This window comes from Papio anubis, chromosome 20 (genome assembly GCF_008728515.1).
Source record: "Papio anubis isolate 15944 chromosome 20, Panubis1.0, whole genome shotgun sequence".
In the NCBI taxonomy this organism is placed as follows: domain Eukaryota; kingdom Metazoa; phylum Chordata; class Mammalia; order Primates; family Cercopithecidae; genus Papio; species Papio anubis.
In genome coordinates, this window is record NC_044995.1 from 16,250,070 (window position 1) to 16,278,017 (window position 27,948).

The 27,948-nt window shown below is 47.1% G+C and overlaps 1 protein-coding gene and 1 non-coding gene across 12 annotated transcripts in view; both read left to right on the plus strand.

The window, feature by feature from the left end:
* Positions 1-27,735, plus strand: part of C20H19orf47 (chromosome 20 C19orf47 homolog) — a 52,928-nt gene extending 25,193 nt beyond the window's left edge. For 9 of the 11 annotated variants that reach the window (XM_017952454.3, XM_009194510.3, XM_009194514.4 and 6 more), the window contains one exon: positions 1,299-2,608. In XM_017952454.3, the coding sequence (XP_017807943.3) occupies positions 1,299-1,793 (495 nt within the window). In that variant the 3' untranslated portion in view covers positions 1,794-2,608. Of the gene's footprint in view, positions 1-1,298; positions 2,609-27,697 lie in introns of those variants that run through there. The other 2 variants (XM_021931111.2, XM_017952455.3) reach the window with 2 other exon arrangements.
* Positions 23,440-23,546, plus strand: LOC116271759. Its single transcript, XR_004180513.1, has one exon. It is a non-coding gene; the product is annotated as a U6 spliceosomal RNA (small nuclear RNA).
* Positions 27,736-27,948: the final 213 nt, after the last annotated feature.

A 27,948-nucleotide genomic window follows, 5' to 3' on the forward strand; every position in this document is an offset into this window, starting at 1 on the left:
CAGTGGGTCTGATGACTCTACTGTTCTCTCCCTCCTCTGCCACTCTCCCTGTCCGGATAGGACGATAGCCTCCTGAACGGTCTCGCACAGCTACCATGGACCCCAGCCCCCTATCCCCACAGCAGCAGTGTGTGCGGCCCACAGGACAGGGCCTGTCCCCCAACTGGAAGGCCTGCAGAGGCTTTTCACTGTGCCCATGATGCAGCCTGCACTTCCTGCCACGGCCTGCAGTTCCACAGGCCCCAGGCATGGTGTGTAGTTCAGAGTACACCCTGAAGCCTACAGGGGCCTGACTGCGTGGCTTTGGCCATGTCACTTAGGTCCTTTGTACTTCAGCCTCCTCATCTGTATAGACCCACCTCCAAGAACGGCTGCAGGGTTAAGATCATCCCTGCATGGCGCTGGGCTGTGCGGTGCCTGTTGGTGAACTATTGCAGAGCTCCCCAGCTGTGTTTCCTGTCCTGCTCCACAGGGTGCAGCAACTCTGGCTTGCTCACTTCCAAGAATCTTACCATGAGGAGGATGGGAACACTCGGGATCATGTGGCTGGAAGTTCCAGCCCTATGAAGAGCTGGGCACATAGTGAGTGCTCAATACATAGGATTATGCTTCCTGCCTTCAGGGCAAAGCATATGCTCTTTTTTTTGCTAATTCATCTTGGAGGGCCTGGCTTCAAAGTTGGTGCTTCAGGGAAAGTTCCTCTGGACTGATGAGGAGCCACCCCTGTCTTCTGCCCTCCAGCTCTCCTTCTCCATCTAGAAGGCGTTACTGTTGTTCTTGCAGAATTATTTGTGTCATTTCTGATGCCAAGCCTGTCTTCCCCACTGGACTATGAGCCCCATGAGGGCAGAGCTGAGGCTGTCTTGGTCATCACTGTGTCCCTAGCACTGCCGGCCTAGGACCAGGTACAATATAGAGTTGGGACTCAAAATATCTGTGGAGTGAATGACCAGATTAATCTCTCCACTCCACTCATGCCCACCTACTGACCTTGCAAATGACTTTCCCTTTGTGCGGCATTCCCGTCCTCTTCCCTCTTTATTAGACCCACTTCCAGCTCAGATGTGCCCTCTCTCAGGGAGCCCTCCCTGAACTTCTAGGAAGGTCAGGTACTTCCTCTAGGCTCCTCCAGTCCCCTGGACTCCCCACTTCGTGGCTCTCGCCACTATCTGGGGTGTCAGTGATGGGTGTTTCTCCCAACTGTGAGTCCCAGGAGGCCAGGCACAGAGGAAGCAGCTCTCCATGAATGTGTGTTGAGTGACTCAGTGACTCATTCATCCTGTCTCTGACCTCCACAGCCCACAGGAGTCTTCAGCCGCCTGGGGGCCACCCCAGAAATGGACGAGGATCTGGCTTGGGACAGCGACAATGACAGCAGCAGCTCTGTCTTGCAGTATGCCGGGGTCCTGAAGAAGCTAGGACGGGGCCCAGCCAAGGCCAGTCCCCAGCCAGCACTGACTGTCAAAGCCAAGGCCACGAGCTCAGCGACAACGGCCGCTGCCCCGACACTGCGGCGCCTGGCGCTTTCCTCACGGTCCGGGCTTGAGAGGAAGCCGGAGTCCTTGTCTAAAGTCAGCATCATCAAGAGACTGGGCGCAGCTACCCTTGTGCCCGAGGCCCAGGACAGCCAGGTCACCAGCACCAAGAGTAAGTCCTCAGCTGAAGTCAAGGTCACCATTAAGAGGACTCTGGTGGGGCCCCGGGGGAGCAGCTCCAGCGAGGGCCTTGGTGCCCAGATGGACCACACAGGCACTGTGAGCGTGTTCAAAAGACTGGGCCGCAGGACCTTCTAGCCCACGTGTGGGCGGGGTGCAGGCAGCAGAGCCCGTGGGCATCTGCCCTGGCCGCCCCAGGCTCCTGGCTTCATCACGCCTCCCACCAGCTCCTGGATGACACAGCTTGTCTCCCTCGGGCTCTAGAGCTAGGCCTGAGCATTCGGGGGATCACCCCATTTCTGCTAGGCTGGGATGGTCGTCGCAGCTGGCCTGGCCCGCTCCAGGAGTCCCCTTCTCTCATGTCCTCTTTGCTTTCTTCTCTGGCTGTGGCCTTGGCAGAACCTACTTTTCTACCTCTCCCAAGTGCCAGGGGGCCTCTTCCTCTCCTGTATTCCCCTTCCTCCCCCGAGCACGGTCTGCTGCCTCAGACCCCAGCTTATCAGCCCTCCCTGTCCCCCTCAACTGAGTGGGTGTCACCTGGAGGGCCTCCCTTCCCCCATTCCCCACTGACCTCCCTCACTCCTCTGCGCTTCTGCTGTGACTTCTCTCTCTCCCTGTCTTCACTCTGTTCATTTCTCTTCTGTTTTCTGTCCCCGTGGCAAGGCCCGACTGTCCGCTGCGTCCTGCCCGACCCTCCTGTACCTCCGGCCTCCCAGCGGCCCCCTCGTCGGCGGTGGCGTCGAGCCTGTTGAGACTGTTAGCCGCCCTCCACTCCCAGGCTGGAGGGACCTCTCCAGACCCTGGGCTGCGGCCGAGGCGCATCCGTTTTCCTGCCCTGGGCGTCTTTGTCTCTGAAAGTCTATGGCGGGTGGTGGGCAAGGGGCACTGAGAAGGGAGGTCAGTGCCTAGAGTGAAGACAGCTGCTGTTTTAATATATTTTTGTGACTTTCAAATCATTTCCCCCCCTCCTTCAGGGTGAGTTGCAGGACTGTTTCACACTATGCGCAGTGTGGGCTGGGGGTGCTGGCAAAGGGTTGGTCTGTCTCTCTAAAGGTCAGGCTTACTGCACACACGTGGCCCATATCCCTGCTGCAAGCCCTGAGTGGAGGGGAGTAATGGCCACGGTCACCATTCAGTTAGGCCGCCCCCACCCCCAATAAGCCGTAGTGGTTCTTTGTTCACTCTGTCCCCTCCCCCCATGAATTTCACCTGCCTCTGCCACTCTGCCTGTTGGCATCTTTCCAAATGATGGGCTCCGTTTGTGAGACCACAAATTTCCACTGGTTTGGTCGCTCACCCCTCCCTGCTGCACAGCGCCCCTGAGCCAGGCCTGTCCTAGGAGCTGGTAGCAGGCAGTGAGCAGGGCCTCTCCAGGGATGGGGTGTAGGTAAAGCGGTGGTGCTGGCCAAGGAATCCGAGGAGTGGGAGAAAGTGGCCAGGGCCACTTCAGGGGTTGGGGACAGGAAGGCCTTTCAGAAGAGGTGACATGGAGGCTGAGCTGGGAATGTGACTTCGTGAAGTTCAGGAGGAGAGCTTTCAGGCAGACGGACAGCCAGGGGCAGAGGTGCTGAGGTGGGAAAACAAACAGGAAGAAGGCTGATGGCTGTGAGTGAGGGCGGGTCCTGCGTCCAGCACGAGGCAGAGGTGGGTGGGCAGGAGCTAGGTGGCTGGGGACGTCGTGACCAAGGAGGAGGAATGTGCACAGTGACCCAGGAGCGCTGGATCGGGAGGATTTGGAGCTGGGGTGTGCTGAGCTGAGTTTCGTTTAGGATCATTGCTCTGGCTTCTGTGAGGAGAAGGAACGGCTGGGAGGGCTGGGGCAGTTGCCACTGCAGCAGTCCGGGCAGGAAGCCAGGGCGGCTGCGCGAGGGCGTGGCGGTGGGAGCAGGGAGGAGGGCTGCTTGGGCTGCTTAGGGTGTGCTTTGGAGGAAGAGCTGTGGGATGTGCTGATGTGTTGGAAGTTGGGGCCAGAGAAGATGAGAATCACAGGGCCCGCCTAGATATTAGACCCGAGCATCTGGGGGAACAGCTGTTAACAGAGAAGGGGAGACAGGAGGAAGGAGCAGGTCAAGGAGGAGGCAGCTGTGTTCTGACCACATTGTGCCTTTTAGGGTCCATACTGGGGCTCAGGGGGACACTTAGACTGGGGGTTCATGGCTGCTGACAGTGTGCAGGGTACAGCTGGAATCAAAGCCAAGGGTCTTGGTTGGGCGTAGTGGCTCATGCTTGTCATCCCAGGACTTTGGGAGGCCGAGGCAGGTGGATCACGAGGTCAGGAGTTCGAGACCAGCCTGGCCAAGATGGTGAAACCCCATCTCTACTAAAAATACAAAAATTAACCGGGTGTGGTGGCAGATGCCTGTAATCCCAGCTACTCAGGAGGCTGAGGCAGGAGAATCGCTTGAACCCGGGAGGCAGAGGTTGCAATGAGTTGAGATCGTGCCGCTGCACTCCAGCCTAGGCAACAAGAACGAGACTCCATCTTAAAAAAAAAAAAAATTCCAGCCTGGTAATACCAGCTGGAAAGGGAACATAGAGGTTGGAGGGGACCCAGGATGGAATCTGGGGCCCTTTCCCTGTTTAGAGAACAGGATCTGATAAAAAGAGACAGCCTAGGAAAGGTCGGGGGTTGGAGGAGAACTAATGAGAGAGCAGGTAAAGATGAGACTAGATCTCATCCGTTTATTTTCGTTGTGGGAAAATATACATCTTGTGAAATTTACCATTTTTACCATTTTATTTATTTATTTATTTTTTTGAGATAGAGTTTTGCTGTTGTTGTCTAGGCTGGAGTGCAATGGCGTGATCTTGGCTCACTGAAACCTCTACCTCCTGGGTTCAAGCGATTCACCTGCCTCAGCCTCCCTGGTAGCTGGGATTACAGGCGCCTGCCACCACTCCCAGCTAATTTTCGTATTTTTAGTAGATGGGGTTTCACTATGTTGGCCAGTCTGGTCTTGAAGTCCTGACCTCAGGTGATCCGCCCACTTCAGCCTCCCAAAGTGCTGGGATTACAGGCGTGAGCCACCACGCCTGGCCCATTTTAACCATTTTAAACTGTACCGTGCAGCGGCATTAAGTACATTCACACTGTTGTGTACCCATTACCACCATCCATCTCCAGAACTTCTTTCATCTTCCCCAAATCCATTATTTTCAGTTTTTCAGTTATGTCATATTGGAGACCGACTGTGTGTCACGCAGCGTCCCAGGTACTGGGGATGGGTTGTGAAGGGCCGGACTTCAGGATGAGGGACAGCTGTAGAGAGCAGTGATAGACCCCTTTCCCTGTGGGGTCCCAGGCTAGACCCTCCTGAGACTGGCTGAGGCCTGACCTCAAAGGATGGCAAATGCTGGCCCTCAGATTCCAGGGGCCACCCCTTCAGGTCACTGCCACCAGGAGGAGTTCACACATGCACACTTTCCCTGCTGAGCTTCAGCCTTCTTTGTTTCCTAATAATTTCCTCTGATCCCACTTCATGCATAATTTTAACAACGGCGCCAGGCACGGTGGCTCAAGCCTGTAATCCCAGCACTTTGGGAGGCCCAGGCGGGCAGATCATGAGGTCAGGAGATCGAGACTATCCTAGCTAACACGGTGAAACCCCGTCTCTACTGAAAAATACAAAAAACTAGCCAGGCGAGGTGGCGGGCACCTGTAGTCCCAGCTACTCGGGAGGCTGAGGCAGGAGAATGGCGTAAACCCGGGAGGCGGAGCTTGCAGTGAGCTGAGATCCGGCCACTGCACTCCAGCCTGGATGAGAGCGAGACTCCGTCTCAAAAAAAAAAAAAAAAAAAAAAAATTTTTTTAACAACGGCTGGGGCGAACTGGAAGAGTTCCAGTTGCTAAATTTAAGAGCCATGGTAATTTCTCAATGTTTAATAGGAACTGCAATCATATAAAAACATATATAGGTCATTTACCACATAGGGCTTAGCTGTGCCAGGGAGATTCTCTTATTGTTGTGCTTTACAGAGGCACAGAGAGGGGAGTTAACTGCTGAAGGCCTCACCCAGCCGGCAGGTGGCAGGACTGGGTTTGACCCCAGGGAGCAGACTTCAGGGTCCATGCCCCTTAATCCCTACCCTGTGCTGCCTTTTAAAATTTTTTATTTTATTTTATATTTTATGGAGATGAGGTCTTGCTATGTACCCCATGCTGGTCTCGAACTCCTGGGCTCAAGTGATCCTCTCTCCCTGGCCTCCCAAAATGCTGGGATTACAGGCATGAGCCACTGCTCCCAGCCACCTGTGCTGCCTTGATTGCAGATTTGAAACATAGCCCTTTTGGAGAAGGGGCAGGACAGGGTCTTAAGACAGTGATTTTGGACCTAGAATGGTGGCTCATGCCTGTAATCCTAGCACTTTGGGAGGCTGAGGCAGGCGGATCACTTGGAAGTCAGGAGTTCAGGACCAGCCTGGCCAACATGGCAAAACCCCATCTCTACTAAAAATACAAAAATTAGCCGGTGTGTTTGTGTACGCTTGTAACCCCAGCTACTTGGGAGACTGAGACACGAGAATCACTTGAACCTGGGAGGCGGAGGTTGCAGTGAGCAGAGATCACACCACTGCACTCCAGCCTGGGCGACAGAGTGAGACTGTCTCAAAAAAAAAAAAAAAAGACAGTGGATTTGGACTTTCTAAAGTTGTTCATGTGTAGATGTCCGCACCAACCCTATTGGCTTGTCCTGGGAAGCGTTTGCAGCTCAGATGATGCAGGCCTTGAGAGCCACATCCCTGTGACCTGAGCCAATACCTCCTCCACCTCCCAGCTGCTCCGGAGTCACAGTGGCCCACCCGTTATACATTTGACTTGGCAGTTCTCCCACACTCACCCCAACAGCTGTGACCCACAGGGGTAGATTTTTTTTGCCCCCAACTCTATTAAGCACTTTTTACTTCTGGTTTTTTAGAGACAGGGTCTTTCTGTGCTCAGGCTAGTCTCAAACTCCTGGTCTCAAGTGATTCTCCCATCTCAGCCTCCCAAAGTGTTGGGATTACAGGCATGAGCCACCATGCCCTGTCTGTTAGGCATTTTTGAGCATAAATAATACATTCACAGCCACGTTTGGTGGCTCATGCGTGTATTCCCAGCTACTTGTAAGGCTGAGATGGAAGGATCCCTTGAGCCCAGGAGGTTGAGGCTGCAGTGAGCTGTGATTGCACCCCTGCACGCCACCTGGGCAACAGAGCAAGACTCTGTCTCAGGGAAAAAAAAAAAAAAAAGTAAGAATACATTCACATGGTTCAAAATGCAAAAGATACAAAAGTCTCTACAGTGAAAAGTATCTTCCCACCACCTCTCCTAGCCCCCTAGTCCCTTCCTCAGAGGCTACCAATGTTACTAATTTCTTGTATAATCTTTCCAGTGAAGTACATACACACATACACACACACAAACACACAACAGAACAGCATGTAGGACCCATGTACAAGCATACACGTGTCTTAGCAGTCTAATTTATTTAACCAGTTCCTGTTTGAAGGAAATTCAGGTTGTTTCCAACCTCGTGCTATTACAAGTAGTCCTAGAACGAACAACTTTCCTTACACATGGGATCAATTCAGGGGTGAATTTGAAGAACATATTATTACATTACATTATTTAAGTGCAAATACTGATAATGAGTCCATTGCAGATCTGAACTAGCCTCTCCTCCAAGACGATTGGCGTCCTTCAGGTGATTTATTTACATAGTGACCACCCCATTTCATAAAGGAAGTTGGACTCTTCCAGTTGGAGACTGCTGGGTCAGGGGATGCTGAGAGCTAACGTTGACTACCACCTGTGTGCCAGGAAGTGCTAAATCAACGCTTGGCCAAGTTGTTGGACTTGTTGAATCCTGAGGGCAACACCGTGAAAGGCAGGGTCTTCCTATTCTTGTCCCATAAACAGATGAGGAAGGCCGGGCGCAGTGGCTCACACCTGTAATCCCAGCACTTTGGGAGGCTGAGGCGGGTGGATCACCTGAGGTCTGGAGTTCGAGACCAGGCTGACCAACATGGAGAAACCCCGTCTCTACTAAAAATACAAAATTAGCTGGGCCTGGTGGCACATGCCTATAGTCCCAGCTACTAGGGAGGCTGAGGCAGGAGAATTGCTTGAACCTGGGAGGCGGAGGTTGCGGTGAGCCGAGATCGTGCCATTGCACTCCAGCCTGGGCAACAAGAGTGAAACTCCGCCTCAAAAAAAAAAAAAGAAACAAAAACCACAGATGAGGAAATGGTGGTGCAGCGAGCCCAGGGCTCATGCTGAATTGCAGAACCAGACCTGCAGCAGCCCAGCAGAGTGATTCTGTGTGAATGGTCGTCCTGAGACAAGGCCAACTCTGGACACATCCCTTCCTCTGGTAGCCCACATCAGTGGATACTAAAGCCAGATGCAAACTAGCAGTACCTGTGGCAGGTGGCCAAGGCCCGGGCCAGCCCCAGTACCCCTTTCTCCAGTGCCCAAGCCCCTGCTGCTGAGATGAGCCAAGAGTTGAGCTGCAGCCATCTCCACTCCTCCTTTGGGCATCTGACCTAACTTAGTTCGGTAAGTGCTGCAACTATAGACCCCACTTTGAAGGCCTGTCGGGGTCCTGGAGCAGAGGAGACATTTCTCTGCAAAATCAGGGCTAAATCTATCTCTCTCTTTTTTTTTTTTTGTAATAGACTTTATTTTTAGAACAGCTTTATTTATTCATTTATAGACAGGGTCTTGCTCTGTTACCCAGACTGGAGTACAGTGGTATGATCCCAGCTCACTGTAGCCTCCACCTACCAGGCTCAAGTGATCCTCTTGCCTCAGCCTCTTGAGTAGCTGGGGCTACAGGCACACGCCACCATGCTCAGCTAATTTTTTTAAATTTAACTTTTTTGAGATGGAGTCTCACTTTCTCGCCCAGGCTGGAGTGCAGTGGGACGATCTCAGCTCACTGCAACCTCTGCGTCCCGGCTTCAAGCGATTCTCCTGCCTCAGCCTCTTGAGTACCTGGGATTACAGGCACACGCCACCATGCCTAGCTAATTTTTTAATTTTTAGTAGAAATGGGGTTTCACCGTGTTAAACAGGCTGGTCTCGAACTCCTGACCTCAGGTGATTTGCTCACCTTGGCCTCCCAAAGTACTGGGCTTACAGGTGTGAGCCACCGTGCCCGGCCAATTGTTTTTTTTTTTTTTACCTGTACAGATGAGGTCTCACTATATTGCCCCAGCTGGTCTCAATATTCCTGAGCTCAAGCGATGTACTCACCTCAGCCTCCCAAAATGTTGGGATTACAGGCATGAGCCACCGCACCTGGCCTTAGAGTAGTTTTAGAGTTGCAGAAAGAATTGAGAAGATAATGCAAAGAGCTGCCGTATACCCCACACTCAGTTACTCCTGAGTGGTACATTTGTCACAAATTAATGAAACTATATCGATCCATTAGTATTAATTAAAGTCTATAGTTTATTCAGATTGCCTTAGTTTTACCTAATGTATTTTACTGTTCCAGGATCTCATATAACATTATGTTGTCAAATTTGATAACATTCCAGCTCCAGACACTTACATCGACAAATAAGTTGTCATGTCTCCTTAGGTTCCCCCTGGCTGGGGCAGTTGCTCAGACTTTCCTTGGTTTTGATGCCTACTTTGATAGTTTTGACAAGTTCTGGTCAGACATAGGATGCCCCTCAGCTGGGATTTGTCTGATACTTTTCTCATGATTACACTGGAGTTACGTGTTTTCTGGAGGAAGACCTCAAAGGGGAAGTGTCGTTTCATCACATATCGAGGGTATACACTCTTCACATGATTCACCACTGTTTTTGTTCACCTGATCACCTGTTTGTCAAGTTTCTCCACTTTGTAAAGCTACCCTTCTTTCTCCCTTTACACCTTGTGCTCTTTGGAAGGAATTCACTGCACAGCCCGCATGTGAGGAGTTGGGTGGTTTATGCTCCACCTCCTTGGGGGCAAGGAATTTACATAAATTACTTGAAATTCTTCTGCAAAGGAAATGTGTCTCTTCTCCTCATCTAGTAACTTATTCAGTCATTTATTTTTATGAGTTTGGCCTCAGGGATATTTACTTTGTACTTGAGGTTATCATCCAATGTTACTTTCTTTGTTTTGTCACTCACATTAGTCTGACTTTGGCCATGGGGAGCTCTTTCACTTGGTTCCAGAGCCCCTTTGACTTGTTATACCCCCATTGTTTTTGTTTTTGTGTTTGAGACAGAGTTTCACTCTAGTTGGCCCGGCTGGAGTGCAATGGAGCGATCTCGGCTCACCACAACCTCCGCTTCCTGGGTTCAAGTGATTCCCCTGCCTTAGCCTCCCGAGTAGCTGGAATTACATGTGCATGCAACCAAGCCTGGCTAATTTTTGTATTTTTAGTAGAGATGGGGTTTCATCATATTGTTCAGGCTAGTCTTGAACTCCTGACCTCAGTTGTTCTGCCTGCCTCAGCCTCCCAAAGTGCTGAGATTACAGGCGTGAACCACCGCACCCGGCCTTGTTTTTGCTTTTACTGTGTCCTTACTTTCAGGCTCTGGAGATGCTGCAGGCTCATCTTGTATATTCCCTGCCCCAGTCCTGGAGGCAACCATTTTTCCAAGGAGCCTGGTCCTTTTAATTGCAGAACAGTGGTGGAAACCAAGATCTAGGCATGCGATGTGTTTGTGTGCTACTGGAGCCTCCCTTCTTTTTTTTTTATACTTTTTTTTTTTTTTTTTTTGAGACAGTCTTACTCTGTTGCCCAGGCTGGAGTGCAGTGTTGTAATCTCGGCTCACTGCAGCCTCTGCCTCCTAGGTTTAAGTCATTCTCGTGCCTCAGCCTCCCAAGTAGCTGGGATTATAGAGACAGGGTCTTGCTCTGTCACCGAGGCCAGATTGCAGAGGCACAATCATACCTTACTGTAGCCTTGAACTCCTGGGCTCAAATGATCCTCCCGCCTCTTGCCTGTAATTGTAGGAATTACAGGCATGAGCCATCATACCCAGTGACAACTCCATTTTAGAAAATGAAGCCTTAATATGGAACCCCAATGTGTAAATCATCCTTAAAAAGGAAAAGTGGGCTGGGCATGGTGGCTCATGCCTGTAATCCCAACACTTGGGGAGGCCCAGGCAGGCAGATCTCTTCAGCTCAGGAGTTCCAGACCTGGGCAACATGGTGAAACTCCATCTCTACAAAAAATTTAAAAATTAGCTAGGCATGGTGGCACACGGCTATAGTCCCAGCTGCTTCGGTGGCTGAGGCGGGAGGATCACTTGAGCGCGACAGGTAGAAGCTGCAGTGAGCTATGATCATGTCACTGCATTCTCGCCTGGGTGACAGAGTGAGACCCTGACTCGAAAAAATTAAAAATAAAAAAATTAAAAATAAAAAACTTATTACTATAGGTTTAAGCACTTATTTTGGATTAGTTCACGCAAACAGTACCAAATTCCAGTCCTTAAAAGGATATGAAATAAGACCATTGTGTACCCAGTAGACTGGCAAAAACCTTAAGTCTCAAGTGTTAGGGAAGATGTGGAGTAATGGGAGGTTATACTTTGCTGATGGAATGTAAGTTGGTACCCACCATCTTGGAAAATAGTTTGTTAGATTGTGGTAAAAGTTGAAGGTGACACACTTTCCAACCCAGCAATTACTCTCCTAGCAATATACCCTGGAGAAACTTCCACGTACACACAAAAAGACGTGTATGAGAATGTTCATAGAAGTGCTGTTTGTAATAGCATAAACGTGGAAACAAATATCCAGCAACTGGAGAATGGGCAGATTGTGGCCTAGTTGTTCCAGTTACCTAATGCATCATTAATCACCCCAAAACTTCGTGGCTTAAATTAACAATCATTTTATTATTTCTTACAGTCCCAGGGGTTGACTGGACTCAATTAGGCTGGTACCACTTGGGGGCGCTCATGTGACTTTTGTAAGATGTTGGCTGAGGTTGGTGTCCTCTTAAAACTTCCTCAGATACCTGGTGGTTAACCAGTAGTGGCACTTATCTGGGGCCCAGCTTGGGCTGCCAGCCAGAATGCCTACACATGACTTCTCCCTGTGGCCTGTGCTTCCTTACAACATGGCAGCTGGGTTTCAAGAAGGAGCTTCTCAAGAGCCAGAGGAAACTGTGTGGCCTTTTCTAACCTAGCATTGGAAGCCACAGGGCTTCATATCTGCCACAGTCGCTGGCTCACCAGATTCAGGAGGAGGCATGATAGATCCCATTTTTCAATAAGAGGAAGTCAACATCTCCTTGTAAGAAGAGCATGTGGGATGAGAACGTGCATTGTGGTCATCTTGGAAAATAAGACACTAATGTTGGATGCATTATGTTTTACGTATTGGATGTGGGATAGTGTACATCAGTGAAAATGAACTAATGCTGCACATATCAATATGAATAAACCTAAACACAGAGTGAAAAAAGCAAATTGGGCCGGGCCTGATGGCTCATGCCTGTACTCCTTGCACTTTGGGAGGCCAAAGCAGGTGGATCACTTGAGGTCAGGAGTTCCAGACTAGCCTGGCCAACATGGTGAAACCCCATCTCTACTAAAAATACAAAAACTTAGCCAGGCGTGATGGTATAGGCCTGTAGTCCCAGCTGCTCAGGAGGCTGAGGCAGGAGAGTTGCTTGAGCCCGGGCGGCAGACATTGCAGTGAGCCAGGATCATGCCAGTGGACTCCAGCCTGGGTGACCCAGCAAGACTCCACATCTCCCTTCGTCGTATCATGTGAGGGACTCTGCCACCTGAAGGATGTGTGAGCCTGTGAAAGAGCAAGGTGTGGGGTGAGACAGTGGGGCGTTTTGTGTTTATTTTTATTTATTATTATTTTTTGAGACAGGATCTTGCTCTGTCGCCCAGGCTAGACTGCAGTGCTGCAATCTCAACTCACTGCACTCTCCGCCTCTCGGGCTCAAGTGATCCTCCCATCTCAGCCTCCTGAGTGTCTGGGACTACAGCTGTGTGCCACCAGGCTTGGCTAATTTTTGCAGTTTTTTGTAGAGAAGGAGTCTGCTATGTTGCCCAGGCTAGTCTTGAACTCCTGGACTCAAGCAATCCACTCACCTCGGCCTCCCAGAGTGCTGGGATTATAGGTGTGAGCCACTGTGTCTGGCGTAATGGTTTTTAAAGCTGAGCGGTGGGCACATGGTGTTCATTGTGTTATTTTTTATGTGTTTTTGGGCATCTCATTTTAAAAATAAGAATTCTGCTTCTACTCTGGGTCCCTCAGTCATCCAGTTCCCCCTCTCCAGAGGCAGTCACTGTTACTCGTGTTTTATGAGTTCTTCCAGAAATATGCTGTATATTTACAAACATAATTGTATTTTCTTACTCAGATGGTTACATATCTAATAGTTTTACACTTTTCTTTTTTCACTTCATATACCTTGGAGATTGTTTTATATTAGTACATAAAGAACTTTTAGAAAAACAGCTCTATTGAGATATAATTCATGTGTCAGACAATTCACCCATTTAAAGTGGACAATTCGCTGGGCATGGTGGCTCACGCGTTTAATCCCAGCACTTTTGGAAGACCGAGGTGGGCGGATCACCTCAGGTCAGGAGTTCGAGACCAGCTTGGCCAACATGGTGAAACTCTGTCTCTACTAAAAATACAAAAATTAGTGGGGTGTGGTGGCACACGCCTGTGATCCCAGGTACTTGGGAGGCTGAGGCACGAGAATCGCTTGAACCTGAGATCGCGCCACTGCACTCCAGCCCAGGCTGGTCTTGAACTCCTGTGCTCAAGTGATCCTCCTGCCTCAGCATCCCAGAGTGCTGGGATTATACACGTGAGGCACTGTGCCTGGCCTGTATTCCTTTTTTTTTTTTTTTTTTTTTGAGACGGAGTCTCGCTCTGTCACCAGGCATGTATCAGAGTTTCATTCCTTTATTGGCTAAATAATATTCCATTGTATGGAGGTATTACACTTGTTTATCCATGAGTGGATGGACATTTGGGTTGTTTATACTTTGGGGCTATTGTGAATCATGCTGCTATCAACATTCATGTACAAGTATTCTGTAGAGACATATGTTTTCAAATCTCTTGGGTATATGCCCTAGGAGTAGAATTGTTGGGTCATATGATAATTCTATTTTCAACCATCTGAAGAACTGCCAGACCGTTTTCCATCAGCTGTATCATCTTTCATTTCCACCAGCAGTATATGAGGGTCCCATTTTCTCCACATCCTCACCAACACTTAACTAGTATCTGACTTTCTGATTATAGTTGTCCTAGTGGGTGTTAAATGGCATCTTACTGTGGTGTTGACTTGCATTTCCTGATAGCTAATGATGTTAAGCATATTTTATTTAGTGTCCTTATTGGAAAAAGCTCCCTTTGAAAATAACTGCATATTTTGTTGCATATTCTTTTTTTTTTTTTTGAGATAAGGTCGCTCTGCCACCGAGGAGCAAGTACTCTGTAAAATGTTGGGGAGGAAAGGCAACTTCAAGGGACAACTTTCCTATGATGAATTTAGTTTAAGTGCTCTGAGCCCCTGTCTCAATTTAACACTCAAATGATGCAAAAATCTGTCCTGAATTATGCAAGGTTTAACCAAAATAAAAGAGAGAAATAGGCCAGGCACTGTGGCTCACGCCTGCAATCCCAGAACTTTGGGAGGCTGAGGCCAGCAGATCACCTGAGGTCAGAAGTTCGAAACCGGCCTGACCAACATGGAAACATGGAGAAACCCCATCTCTACTAAAAATACAAAAATTAGCCAGGCGTGGTGGCGCATGCCTGTAAACCCAACTGCTCAGGAGGCTAAGACAGGAGAATCGCTTGAACGTGGGAGTTAGAGGTTGTAGTGAGTTGAGACCGAGCCACTGTACTCCAGCCTGGGCGACAGAGCGAGACTCTGTCTGAAAAAAAAAAAAAAAAGGGTCTGCTGATTATGTGACTGAACCTACTAGCCATTATCACTGGAGGAGAGATCAGAATATTCTTCAAACAAACCTGATCATTCTCAATATCCACTTGTATTTGTTTGTTTGAAACGTGGTCTCACTCTGCTGCCTAGGCTGGAGTGCGGTGGCATGATCACAGCTTACTGCAGCCTTGACCTCCTGGGTGGGCTCAGGTGATCCTCTTGCTTCAACCTCCCAAGTAGCTGGGACTACAGGCACATGGCTGGCTAATTTTTAAATTTTTTGTAGAGACAGGATGTGGCCATGTTGCCCAGGCTGGTCTCAAACTCCTGGGCCTGAGCAATCTGCCTGCCTTGACCTCCCAAAGTGCTGGGATTATAGGTGTGAGCCGCTGTGCCTTTGTTGTGTATTCTTGTTATAAAATGTTCTATTCTGGGTGTGGTGGCTCACGCCTGTAATCCCAGCACTTTGGGAGGCGGAGGTGGGCGGATCACATGAGGTCAGCAGTTTGAGACCAGCCTGGCCAACATGGTGAAAACTTGTCTCTACTAAAAACACAAAAATTCGCCAGGTGTAGTGGCATACGTCTGTAGTCCCAGCTGTTTGGGAGGCTGAGGCATGAGAATTGCTTGAACCTGGGAGGTGGAGGTTGTAGTGAGCCAAGGTCATGCCACTGCACTTCAACCTGGATGACAGAGTGAGATTCTGTAAAAAAAAAAAAGCTATGTTCTATTCCTACATGGCTATATAATGATGTATTTAACCAGTCTTATAATTATGGACCCTTAAGTGTTTTCCAAGACCTTTTCTATCACAAATGGTCCCTCTTGTATATACCATATTTTGCTCATCTGTGAACATATCCATAGGGTAAATACCTAGGACTAAAATTGCAGGGTTACAGGGAATGTCTGTATGTTTTATAAGTTTGAATTTATAACATTTGTGTATTTAAAAGTGGATATTGAGGCTAGCCACGGTGGCTCACACCTGTAATCCCAGCCCTCTGGGAAGCTGAGGTGGGTGGATCCCTTGAGCCCAGGAGTTTGCAACCAGCCAGGGCAACATGATGAAACCCTTCTCTACAAAAAATACAAGAAATTAGCCAGGCATGGTAGTGCACACCTGTAGTCCCAGCTACTCAGGAAGCTGAGGTGGGAGGATTGACTGAGCCCAGGAGTTTGAGGCTGCAGTGAACCCTGATCACGCCACTGAACTTCAGCCTGGGAGACAGAAGAGACCCTGTTTTATTTATGTGCTTGTTTCAAACAAATAACAAATAAATAAATAAAAGTGGATATTGAGAATAATCAGGTTTGTTTAAAGAACATTCTGATTTCTCCTCCAGTGATAATGGCTGGTAGGTTCAGCCACATGGTCAGCAGCCACTTTATGTCTCCCTTTTATTTTGGTTAAACTACATAATTCAGGACTGAGTTTTGAATCAGTTTCAGTGTCAGGTTGAGGCAGGGGGCTCAGAGCACTTAAATTCAGATGGGCGCGGTGGCTTACGCCTATAATCCTAGCACTTTGGGAGGCTGAGGTGGGTGGATCAACTGAGGTCAGGAGTTCGAGACCAGCCTGGCCAACATGGCAAAACCCCGTCTCTACTAAAAATACAAAAATTACCCGGGTGTGGTGGTGCATGCCTGTATTCCCAGCTACTCGGGAGGCTGAGGCAGGAGAATCACTTGAACCCGGGAACTGGAGGTTGCAGTGAGCTGAGATTGCGTCACTACACTCCAGCCTGGGTGACAGAGCAAGACTCCATCTCAAAACAAAAACACCTAAATTCATCATAGCAAAGTTGTCCTTTAAAGTTGCCTTTCCGGGGCTGGGTGCCGTGGCTCACACCTGTAATCCCAGCACTTTGGGAGGCTGAGGTGGGCAGATCACAAGGTCAGGAGTTCGGGACCAGCCTGGTCAATGTGACGAAACCCTGTCTCTACTAAAAATACAGAAATTAGCCCGGCGTGGTGGCAGGTGCCTGTAATCCCAGCTACTTGGGAGGCTGAGGCAGGAGAATCGCTTGAACCTGGGCGGCGGAGGTTGCAGTAAACCAAGATTGCACCACCGCACTCCAGCATGGGTGACAGAGCAAGATTCCATCTCAAAAAAAAAAGTTGACTTTCTGGCTGGGCACGGTGGCTCACACATGTAATCCCAGCACGTTGGGAGGCCGAGGCAGGCAGATCACAAGGTCAGGAGAGTGAGACCATCCTGGCTATCATGGTGAAACCCCCATCTCTACTAAAAATACAAAACATTAGCCGGGCGTGGTGGCAGGCACCTTTAATCCCACCTTTAATCCCAGCTACTCTGGAGGCTGAGGCAGGAGAATTGCTTGAACCTGGGAGGCAGAGGTTGCTGTGAGCCGAGATTGTGCCACTGCACTCCAGCCTGGCGACAGAGCGAGACTCCGTCTCAAAATAAATAAATAAAATGAATAAATAAAGTTGCCTTTCCTCCCTCCGGACATTTTACGGAGTACTTTGTCCTAAATTATCAGTAGAGCATATCCTGGCGATCCTTAGACCTTCTTGATTGTGTGTTGTTATGAAGAGCTTGATCTTACAGCTCTGTGATCCACAATTTACTCAACCTCTCTTCTGTTTCCTCTTCACTGAGAGTAATAATTAGCTGGGCGTGGTCGTGGGTGACTGTAATCCCAGCTACGGGGCCTGTGGTGGGGGGGGGGGGGTGGCGGGGCTGAGGCAGAAGAATTGCTTGAACCTGGGAGGTGGAAGTTGCAGTGAGCCTAAATCGCATCACTGCACTCCAGCCAGGGTGATAGAGCGAGACACTGTCTCAAAAAAAAACCAAAACAAACCAAGATGAGAGTAATAATAGCACCTATCCCATGGAATGGTTGTGGGGATTAAATGAGTCAATTAGTGTGAAAGGCTTAAAACAGTACCTGGCATACAGTGTTGATACTAATTTTATCTCCGAAATTTCCTGTAATCCCAGTGCTTTGGGAGACAGAGGCAGGTGGATTGTTTGAGCTCAGGAGTTCAATACCACCCTGGGCAACATGGCAAAACCCTGTCTCTACAAAAAATACAAAACTTAGCCAGATAGGTAAATCAAGAAATTTAACGTGGACATGATACTTTTATCTAATGCACAATTCACATTCCAATTTCATCAATTGTCCCAATAACGTTCCTTATTGCTGTTTTTTCTTCTGGCTTGGAATCCAATTCAGGATCACACGTTGCGTTTATTTATTTATCTTTTCCGAGACACCTCGGTAACTTAACATGTTGCATTTAGGTGTCGTGTAAGAGCTTCCTTTTAGACAGTGAATGTTAAAATAGAATGGTTCCCCAAATTGCTCTAGGAGGACTTGATGCCTGCAAGACACAGCTGGGTTTCTGCACGGATGGCCCGTTCATGTGGCGCCATCTTGTGGCAAGTGTGAATAGAGTTTATAAATCCACTGGGCAGCTGTGAAAATTTTCTCCTCTTGATGACCTAAAAAAAGATCAGGTGGTGGTAATATTATTTCAGTTTTTCCTAATAACGTGAGAGGATTTTGCTATTTCAAATCTACCTTTGGTTTTTGAGACAGAGTCTGACTCTCTTGCTCAGGCTAGAGTACAGTGGCACGATCTTGGCTCACTGCAACCTCTGCCTCCCAGGTTCAAGTGATTCTCCTCCCTCAGCCTCCTGATTAGCTGGGATTACCGGTGCCCACCACTACGCCCAGCTAATTTTTGTATTTTTAGTAGAGATGGGGTTTCGCCACTTTGGCCAGGCGGGTCTCGAACTCCTGACCTCAGGTGATCTGCTCTCCTTGGCCTCCCAAAGTGCTGGGATTATAGGCGTGAACCACCGCGCCTGGCCTAATTTTTTGTATTTTTAGTAGCAGGCTGGTCTCGAACTCCTGGCCTCAAGTGATACGCCTGCCTCAGCTTTCCAAAGTGCTGGGATGACAGGCATGAGCCACTGTGCCTGGCCAACTTGGTAAATAGACAAGTTCAGACCTGGAATGAAAATCAGTCTATTACAGAGATTTAACCTTCCTAATCAAAACCACATTTGGTAAACAAATATTTTTTGATCCCCAAGTCCCAACTATGTGCCTGGTGTAGGGGAGCAAAAAATGGCTTCCTTCTACCCTTCCAGGTTCTTTGGGCTACATATTAAATTGACATAGGGCAGATTAACAGGAGAAAAAACTCACTTTAATTATGTAAGTATGCACAGGAGCCCCACAATATATGAGATGCAAAGAAGGGCCAGATGATTGAAGCTCATATAGCATACTGAGCTACAGAAAAGAAGAGGAGCTTGCAGCTTCTGGGAGGTAGTGGTGACCTAAATTATGGGAGGGTGCAGGGAGGAAATCTATGGTGAATAAAAGTTGTCTTGTTAAGCAGATTATAAGTCTCTTAGTTAAGAAAAGTTGTCCCAGAAGAGTAGATCTGGGCGTGGTGCCAACCTCCAGTCTCATCTCCTGTGATCTGAGCTCATCTTCCCTGATTGAGAAGATTCCTGGGGAGGGGGATTCATGACCTTGGAGTTCCTTTTGGAGGATCCATGTTTAGGCAGATAAGGGAAGGTCAGAGAAAGTCCTCTTTGCCCTTGCTGCTCCCTAGGTTCCCTCTGTTTGAAGTAATCAGTGTATCAAAGGGGCATATTTTGGGACAGCATTTCTCGAACTTCTTCATTTCTCCTATCTGAAACTTCTCTAGAAGTTCCACACGCTAAAAGTTGAGTTGGTGGTGGATGAGGGAAAAATCAGATTAGTGTTTGAATAGTTTGAGACCTGGGACTAGGTCAGTCCAATTAATCAGTTCTGTCTCATTCCAGGAGGTGGTGTGGTAGAGGGGGTCCCATCATGGTCAGGCCTCTGTGTGGCACCAGCAAACAGGTATTTAATAAGAGGAAACAAAAGAATAAGGTTAATGTTTGGAGCAGTCTGTAAACTAGTTTCTGAGCCTGGAGGGCAGCCAATTGAGATGATTTCTAGATGTTGGGCTCAAAGCATCTTCAGTTGGAATAGGGGCAGGCAGTGACAATTGGACACAGATTTTCCTGGTTGCAATTTGCATCAGGGGTTCCAGTGAACTTTTTATTATTTTTTTTTAGACAGAGTCTCGCTCTGTTGCCCAGACTGGAGTCAGTGGCATGATCTTAGCTCACTGCAACCTCCACCTCTTTGGTTCAAGCAATTCTCCTGCCTCAATCTCCTGAGTAGCTGGGACTACAGGCATGCACCACCACACCTGGCTAATTTTTTTGTATTTTGTATTTCTATTTTTATTTATTTATTTTCAGATGGAGTCTTGCTCTGTCGCCCAGGTTGGAGTGCAGTGGCACAATCTCGGCTCACTGCAAGCTCTGCCTCCCGAGTTCACACCATTCTCTTGCCTCAGCCTCCCGAATAGCTGGGACTACAGGTGCCTGCCACCACGCCTGACTAATTTTTTGTATTTTTAGTAGAGATGGGGTTTCACCATGTTAGCCAGGATGGTCTCGATCTCCTGACCTCGTGATCCGCCTGCCTCGGCCTCCCAAAGTGCTGGGATTACAGGTGTGAGCCACTGCACCTGGCCTTTTTTGGTTTTTTAGATGGAGTTTTGCTCTTGTTGCCCAGGCTGGAGTGCAGTGGCACAATCTTGGCTCACTGCAGCCTCCGCCTCCTGGGTTCAAGCGATTCTCCTACCTTAGCCTCCCAAGTAGCTGGGATTACAGGTGCCCACCACCCCGCCCATCTAATTTTTGTATGAGGTTTCACCATGTTGCCCAGGCTGGTCTCAAACTCCTGACCTCAGGTGGTCTTCCCACCCCAGCTTCCCAAAATGCTGGGATTACAGGTGTGAGCCCAGTGAACTTTCTGATTAGTTTTGTATATCGGTAGGTATGAAGGTGGTCTATACCTAAGTGTTTGTGGGTGATTTATCTGAAGTTTCTATCAAGTCTTCTAGTTTTAGCTTGCAGGGCTTCAGGAAAGGAAGTCTTAATTTCAGTAACTCCAAGTCAGAAGGGAGAAAAACTGGAAATGTTAGTTTGGAGAGTCATAGCCAGACATTTGAGGAAACTGGAAGAATTCAGGATCCACTCAAGTTTCCAGGTAAATAACAAACCCTCCAAAACAATAAACTAGAATCTAATAACGGATACACTATAGTTTTCTTCTGAAACATAATTTTTCTCTGTACAGTCACCCCCATTTCTGCCAAACACAATCACAATGAGATCAATTTGTTGCCAGGAGTGGTGGCTCATGCCTGTAATCCCAGCACTTTGGGAGCCGAGGCAGGAGCAGATTGCTTTAGTCCAGGAGACCAGCCTGGGCAATGTGGCAAAACCCCATCTCTACAAAAAATACAAAAAAATCAGACGTGGTGGCACACGAAATACAAAAAAATTAGACGTGTTGGCGCATGCCGGTAGTCCTGACTACTCAGGAGGCTGACCTCAGAAGGATCATCTGAGCCTGGGAGGTGGAGGCTGCAGTGAACTGTGCTCCTACCACTGTACTCCAGCCTGGGTGATAGAGCAGAAGACCCTGTTTCAAGAAAAAAAAAGAGCAATTTGTTGCAAAATAAGGTTGGTCTCTTATTAAACTTGGCCTGATTATTTAAGAGCAGTAAGAATAATGATTGATTGTAAAGGTTCTTTTCTTTTTCCTTTTTCTTTTTTTTTTTGGAGACAGAGCCTTGCTCTGTCGCCTAGGCTGGAGTGCAGTGGTACATTCTTGGCTCACTGCAACCTCCGCCTCCCAGGTTCAAGTGATTCTCCTGCCTCAGCCTCCTGAGTAGCTGGGACTACAGGCGTGCGCCACCATGCCCGGGTAATTTTTGTATTTTTAGTAGAGATGGGGTTTCTCTGTGTTGGCCAGGCAAAGCCTCTCAGGCCAGGCGCGGTGGGTTACACCTGCAATCCCAGCACTTTGGAAGGCGGGCGGATCACGAGGTCAGGAGTTCGAAACCAGCCAGACCAACATGGCAAAACCCCGTCTCTACGAAAAATACAAACATTAGCCGGGCATGGTGGTGGGTGCCTGTAATCCCAGCTACTTGGGAGGCTGAGGCAGGGAGAATTGCTTGAACCTGGGAGGTGGAGGTTGCAGTGAGCCGAGATTGCGCCACTGTGCTCCAGCCTGGGCGACAAAGTGAGACTCTGTCTCAAAAATAAATAAATAAATAAATAAATAAATAAATAAATAATAAAAGCCTGTCAAGGTTATGGAGCCAGGGACTTGCCATCAAACTATGCCTATGGCACTATAATACTGTAGGTATTAAAAAAAAGTTATAATCCATCAGCTCAGTCCCATGTAATTCTTATTGTTCTTGATGTTGAGTTAGCAGGGTTTTTTTTTTTTTCTGAGACAGAGTCTCACTGTTACCCAGGCTAGAGTGCCTCAGCTCAGTGTAACCTCCACCTCCCGGGTTCAAGTGATTCTTGTGCCTCAGCCTCTGGAGTAGCTGGGATTACAGGTGTGCACCACCACACCCAACTAATTTTTTTTTTTTTTTTTTGTATTTTTAGTAGAGACAGGGTTTCTCTGTGTTGGCCAAGCTGGTCTCAAACTCCTGGCCTCAAATGATCTGCTTGTCTGGGCCTCCCAAAGTACTGGTATTACAGGCGTGAGCCACCACACCTAGCCAAGCCAGCAGTTTTCTGAGTCCAGTTTTTCCACTACAATTCTGGAAATTCTTACCCAGTCCAGTGTTATAATCTTAAGTTTATCAGGACCTTCTATTCCAGACTACTTGTCAGAGTCATCTTGAAGCAATTTGGGGCAATAGCTGATTGCAAATGCTTTTAGAGAAGTAACAAAACACTATCGATGAGCAAGACAGAATGGCCATGGTTTAAAAATCTGATGAGAGTTCATTATGACCAGCAATTGACAAGGAAACCTGGTTATTTCTGTGGCATATATCATGTTAACATAGTAACAGAAGTATGACATAACATTAGATTTCTAGGAATCTCGTAATTTTTAGAACATTCATATCAGTAACATATCCAGAAATATAACTTTTTTTTTTTTTTTTTTTTTTTTGAGATGGTATCTAGCTGTGTTTGCCCAGGCTGGAGTGCATGGCGCGATCTCGGCTCACTGCAACCTCCGCCTCCCAGGTTCAAGTGATTTTCCTGCCTCAGCCTCCCAAGTAGCTGGGATTACAGGTGCCCACCACCACGCCCAGCTAATTTTTGTATTTTTAGTAGAGATGGAGTTTCACCGTGTTGGCTAGGCTGGTCTCGAACTCCTGATTTCATGATCCATCCACCTCGCCCTCCCAAAGTGCTGGGATTACAAGCGTGAGCCATCGTGCCTGGCCATAAACTTATTTTTAAAAAATGTTTTTTTATCACCCTCATCACCTCCTACCCTGGGTTCATAAATATAACTTAACATTTAGTATCAGTTGTTATTTGACAATGTTTCCCCTTTAATTTAACATTTCAAATAAGCCTAATTAGTCTAATGTCTCTCTCTTTTTTGAGATGGAGTTTCGCTCTGTCACCCAGGCTGGGATGCAATGGTGTGATCTCGGCTCTCTGCAACCTCCACCCCCCGGGTTCAAGCGATTCTCCTGCCTCAGCCTCCCGAGTAGCTGGGATTATAGGCTCCCACCACCATGCCTGACTAATTTTTTTTTGTATTTTTAGTGGAGACGGGGTTTCGCCATGTTGGCCAGGCTGGTCTTCAACTCCTGGCTTCATGATCCACCTGCCAAGGCCTCCCAAAGTGCTGGGATTACAGGCATGAGCCATGGGATTACTGGCTAATGTCTCTCTTTTTCAAGTTGAGAAACACATCTTTTGCGCTTTCCAGGGGCTCAACTGGCAAATTCCAAAGTTAATTCAAGGTCACAAGACTGAATTTAGAATTTGATTTTAGGAAGTTTGTAAACAATGTAAAAAAAGTCTTAAAACACTTGATTAGTGCTTGCTTTGGCAGCACATATACTAAAGTTGGAACGATACAGAGAAGATTAGCATGGCCCCTGTGCAAGGATAACTCGCAAATTCATTAGCCTTCCATATTTTTTGAAATTAAGAAAAGAAAAGAAAAAAGGAAAACATTCGATTAAATAGGATCTCAGGTAACTATTAATTTAGGTCACTAATAATTAGTCTGGTTACCAGAGTAATTATTGAATGATATAGTGATCTGAGATCCTATTTAATCAACTGTTCATTTTATAATCATTTAATATTTTATTTAAATATTTAATGAGCATTTAATATTTTATTTAAATATTTAATGAGCATTTAATATTTATTAATATTCATTTCATAATCACCAGGGTAATTATTAAAAGGCTTCAAAGGCAAATAGAGAAAGTTACATAGTTGTAAAAAATATATATATTAGCTCTCTTTTTTTTTTTTTTGGAGACAGAGTCTCGCTCTGTTGCCCAGCCTGGAGTGCAGTGGCATGATCTCGGTTCACTACAAGCTCCGCCTCACGGGTTCATGCCATTCTCCTGCCTCAGCCTCCTGAATATCTGGGACTACAGGCGCCCGCCACCACGCCCAGCTAATTTTTTTTGTATTTTTAGTAGAGACGGGATTTCACCATGTTAGCCAGGATGGTCTTGATCTCCTGACTTTGTGATCCGCCCGCCTCGGCCTCCCAAAGTGCTGGGATTACAGGCGTGAGCCACTGCCCCCAGCTATATTAGCTCTCTTAATAGAGAGGATTTGATTTTCTTGGAAAGTGATTGAAGGCCTGATAAAAGACAACATGAAACACAGAAAATTATTTTGATAAGACAGGTTTTTTAAGGCAGATTATAAGACAGGTTTTTTAAGGCAGATTACTTAAAAGGTGAAAAAGAAAATCACTCTTTCTTGTCAATACGACAAGAAAATCTTACATTTTAAAATATAATACCAAATTCTAGTTTTGCATCAGTGTACCCTTGATATTAAGGGTCATTTTTAAGACATAGTAAATTCACTCAATTTTGGTCAGTTTGACCACAAAAGATTCTCTCTTTCCAGCTTTTATATGCGTTCAGTTTTACCTATATCTTTTCTTCCTTCGTTCATTCTGCAACAGCTTCTAAACTCGACAAAGTCATTTTTCCTCAACAAATGCCCCCCACATCTTCATACCTCATAACATCTTACTTTCCTTGTACACTTTGCATACAGAATCACTTATAGTAGTTTTAATTATATATTAGAATTTTAAGTTTTAGCAACTCTACAGTGAAAACCTAGGAAGTAAGCGATTTTGAACTGTCATGTGCTAACATTTTATGAAGACACATAATTTCTAGAAACATGTTTTCGCACAGAACAGTTTTTCAGTATGAAACAGGACATGTTTACTTATGGACCCTAATATATTATTTCTTTCTATAAATTTTAAGAAGCCAAAGGTAAATAAACTTGTGCCTGTGTTCAGCAATGAATGCTTCAGTATTTTTGTTTTATTTGGAAATGACCTGGATATTTAATGAATATCTGCCATCCAAGGGTATAGTTACCAAGGAGGTTGGGAAACCTTTTTAAAGAGATATATATAAAACACAATCATTTTTTCTTTTTTTTTTTTGAAACAGTGTTTCACTCTTATTGCCCAGGCTGGAGTGCAATGGCATGATCTCGGCTCACTGCAACCTCTGCCTCCCAGGTTCAAGCATAAAGCACAGTTGTTGTTGAAAATTTCATTTATAAACTTTGGTCCTATTTACATTTATTTATTTCACATGTTCTTAACAATTATGCTTAGATTAGTCATGGAAGTTTCATGAGACATTAGACAAAGTCAGTTCTCCCAAGTCATTTCCTTACTCACCATTTTTTTTTTTTTTTTTGAGACACTGTCTCACTCTGTCACCCAAGCTGGAGTGTAGTGACACGATCTTGGCTCACTGCAACCTCTGCCTCTGGGTTCAAGCCATTCTCCTGCCTCAGCCTCCAGAGTAGCTGGGATTACAGGTGCCTGCCACCACACCCAGCTAATTTTTGTGTTTTTGGTAAAGACGGGTTTTCACCATCTTGGCCAGGCTGATATTGAACTCCTGACCTCGTGATCCACTCACCTTGGCCTCCCAAAGTGTTGGGATTACAGCCGTGAGCCACCGCGCCTGGCTAATTTTTTTGTATTTTTAGTGGAGACTGGGTTTCACTATGTTGGCCAGGCTGGTCCTGTACTCCTGACTTCAAGTAATCTGCCCACCTTGGCCTCCCAAAGTGCTGGGATTATGGGCATGAGCCACTGTGCCTGTCCCTGCTATTCACCATTTTTACATCAAATGCATGTCAGGCAGCCATCACTTAAGCAAGGACCATAACATGAAATACATGTATAGGGTTTTTTGGGTTTTGTTTTTGTTTAATTTTTTTTTTTGTAAATCAGAACACAGAGCTGTTTTTCATTAAACCAACAATATTAAACTAGTTTTATTTACCAAAGACGTACCCAAGTCATGTGAACTTGAAAAGCATTTGGATTACTTCCTATATTTCTAGTAGTTTTAGGCATACAGTCATCCCCTGCATAACGATGTTTAATGAACGATGCACCACATAGATGATGGTGGTCCCATAAGGTTATAATGGAAATGCCCTCTACAAGTACACCACTTTTATCTTTTTTTTTTTTTTTTTTTTTTGAGACAGGGTCTCGCTCTGTTGTCCAGGCTGGAGTGCAATGGTGCGATCTCAGCTCACTGCAACCTCTGCCTCCTGGGTTCGAGCAATGATCTTGCCTCAGCTTCGTAAGTAGCTGGGATTACAGATGCCCGCCACCACGCCTAGCTAAATTTTGTATTTTTATTAGAGATGGGGTTTCACCATGTTGACCAGGCTGGTCTTGAACTCCTGACCTCAGAAGATCCACCTGTCTCAGCCTCCCAAAGTGCTGGGATTACAGGTGTGAGCCACCGCGCCCGGCCCACATTTATCTTTTATTGTACCTTTTCTATGTTTAGATATATAAACGCTTGGCCAGGCATGATGGCTCATGCCTGTAATCCCAGCATTTTGGGAGGCCGAGGTGGGCAGATTGCTTGAGGTCAGGAGTTCGAGACCAGCCTGGTCAACATGGCGAAACCCCATCTGTACCAAAAATACAACAAATTAGCCGGGTATGGTGGTGTGCACCTGTAATCCCAGCTACTCGGGAGCCTGAGGCAGGAGAATTGCTTGAATCCAGGAGGCAGAGGTTGCAGTGAGCCAAGATGGTGCCACTCACTCCAGCCTGGGTGACAGAGCAAGACTTGGTCTCAAAAAAATAAAAACAAGCAAACAGCATTGTGTTACAATTGCCTTCGGTATTCAGTACAATAACATGTGGTACAAGTTTATAGCAATAGACTATAACTTACAGCCTAGGTATATAATAGGCTATGTGATCTAGCTTTACATAAATATACTCTCTGATGTTCACAGAATGACACAATTGCCTAATGAAGGAATTTCTCAGAACATATTCTCATCATTAAGTGACATGTGACTATATTTAATTTACACGAGTGGGCCAGGCATGGTGGTCCATGCCTGTCATCCCAGCACTTTGGGAGGCCAGGGCAGGAGGATCACTTGAGACCAGGAGTTTAAGAGTAGCCTGGGCAGCATGGCAAGACCCTGTCTCTACAAAACTAAAAAAATTAGCCAGGAGTGGTGGCACATGCCTGTAGTATCAGCTACTCAGGAGGTTGAGGTGGGAGGATCACTTGAGCGCAGGAGGCAGAGGCTGCTGTGAGTGGTGATTGCGACGCTGTGCTCCAGCCTGGGTGACACAGTGAGACTCTGTCTCAATAAATAAATACATAAATAAGTAATCTGGGCCAGGCACGGTGGCTTATGCATGTAATCCCAGCACTTTGGGAGGCCGAGGCGGGCGGATCACCTGAGGTCAGGAGTTTGAGACCAGCCTGACCAACATGGTGAAACCTTGTCTCTACTAAAAATACAAAAATTATCCGGGCATGGTGGTGGGTGCCTGTAATGTCAGTCACTCAGGAGGCTGAGGCAGGGAGAATCGCTTGAACCTGGGAGGTGGAGGTTGCAGTGAGCTGAGATCACGCTGTTACATTCCAGCCTGGGTGACAGAGCGAGACTCTGTCTCAAAAAAAAAAAAAAAAAAGTAATCTGATTTCTGCTTTTAATCTTGCTGGAGGAGTCTCTATGACTAGCTGTTATACCCTTTTCTGTCCTCTTTTCCTCTTGATCTTTTTCATAGGTACCGATAAGACAGCTGTTTAGGCCGAGCACGGTGGCTAATCCCAGCACTTTGGGAGGCTGAGGCAGGCGGATCACAAGGTCAGGAGTTCAAGACCAGCCTGGCCAACATGGTAAAACCCTGTCTCTACTAAAAATACAAAAATTAGCTGGGTGTGGTGGCGGGCACCTATAATCCCAGCTACTCGGGAGGCTGAGGCAGGAGAATCATTTGAACCCAGGAGGCGGAGGTTGCAGTGAGGCGAGATCAAG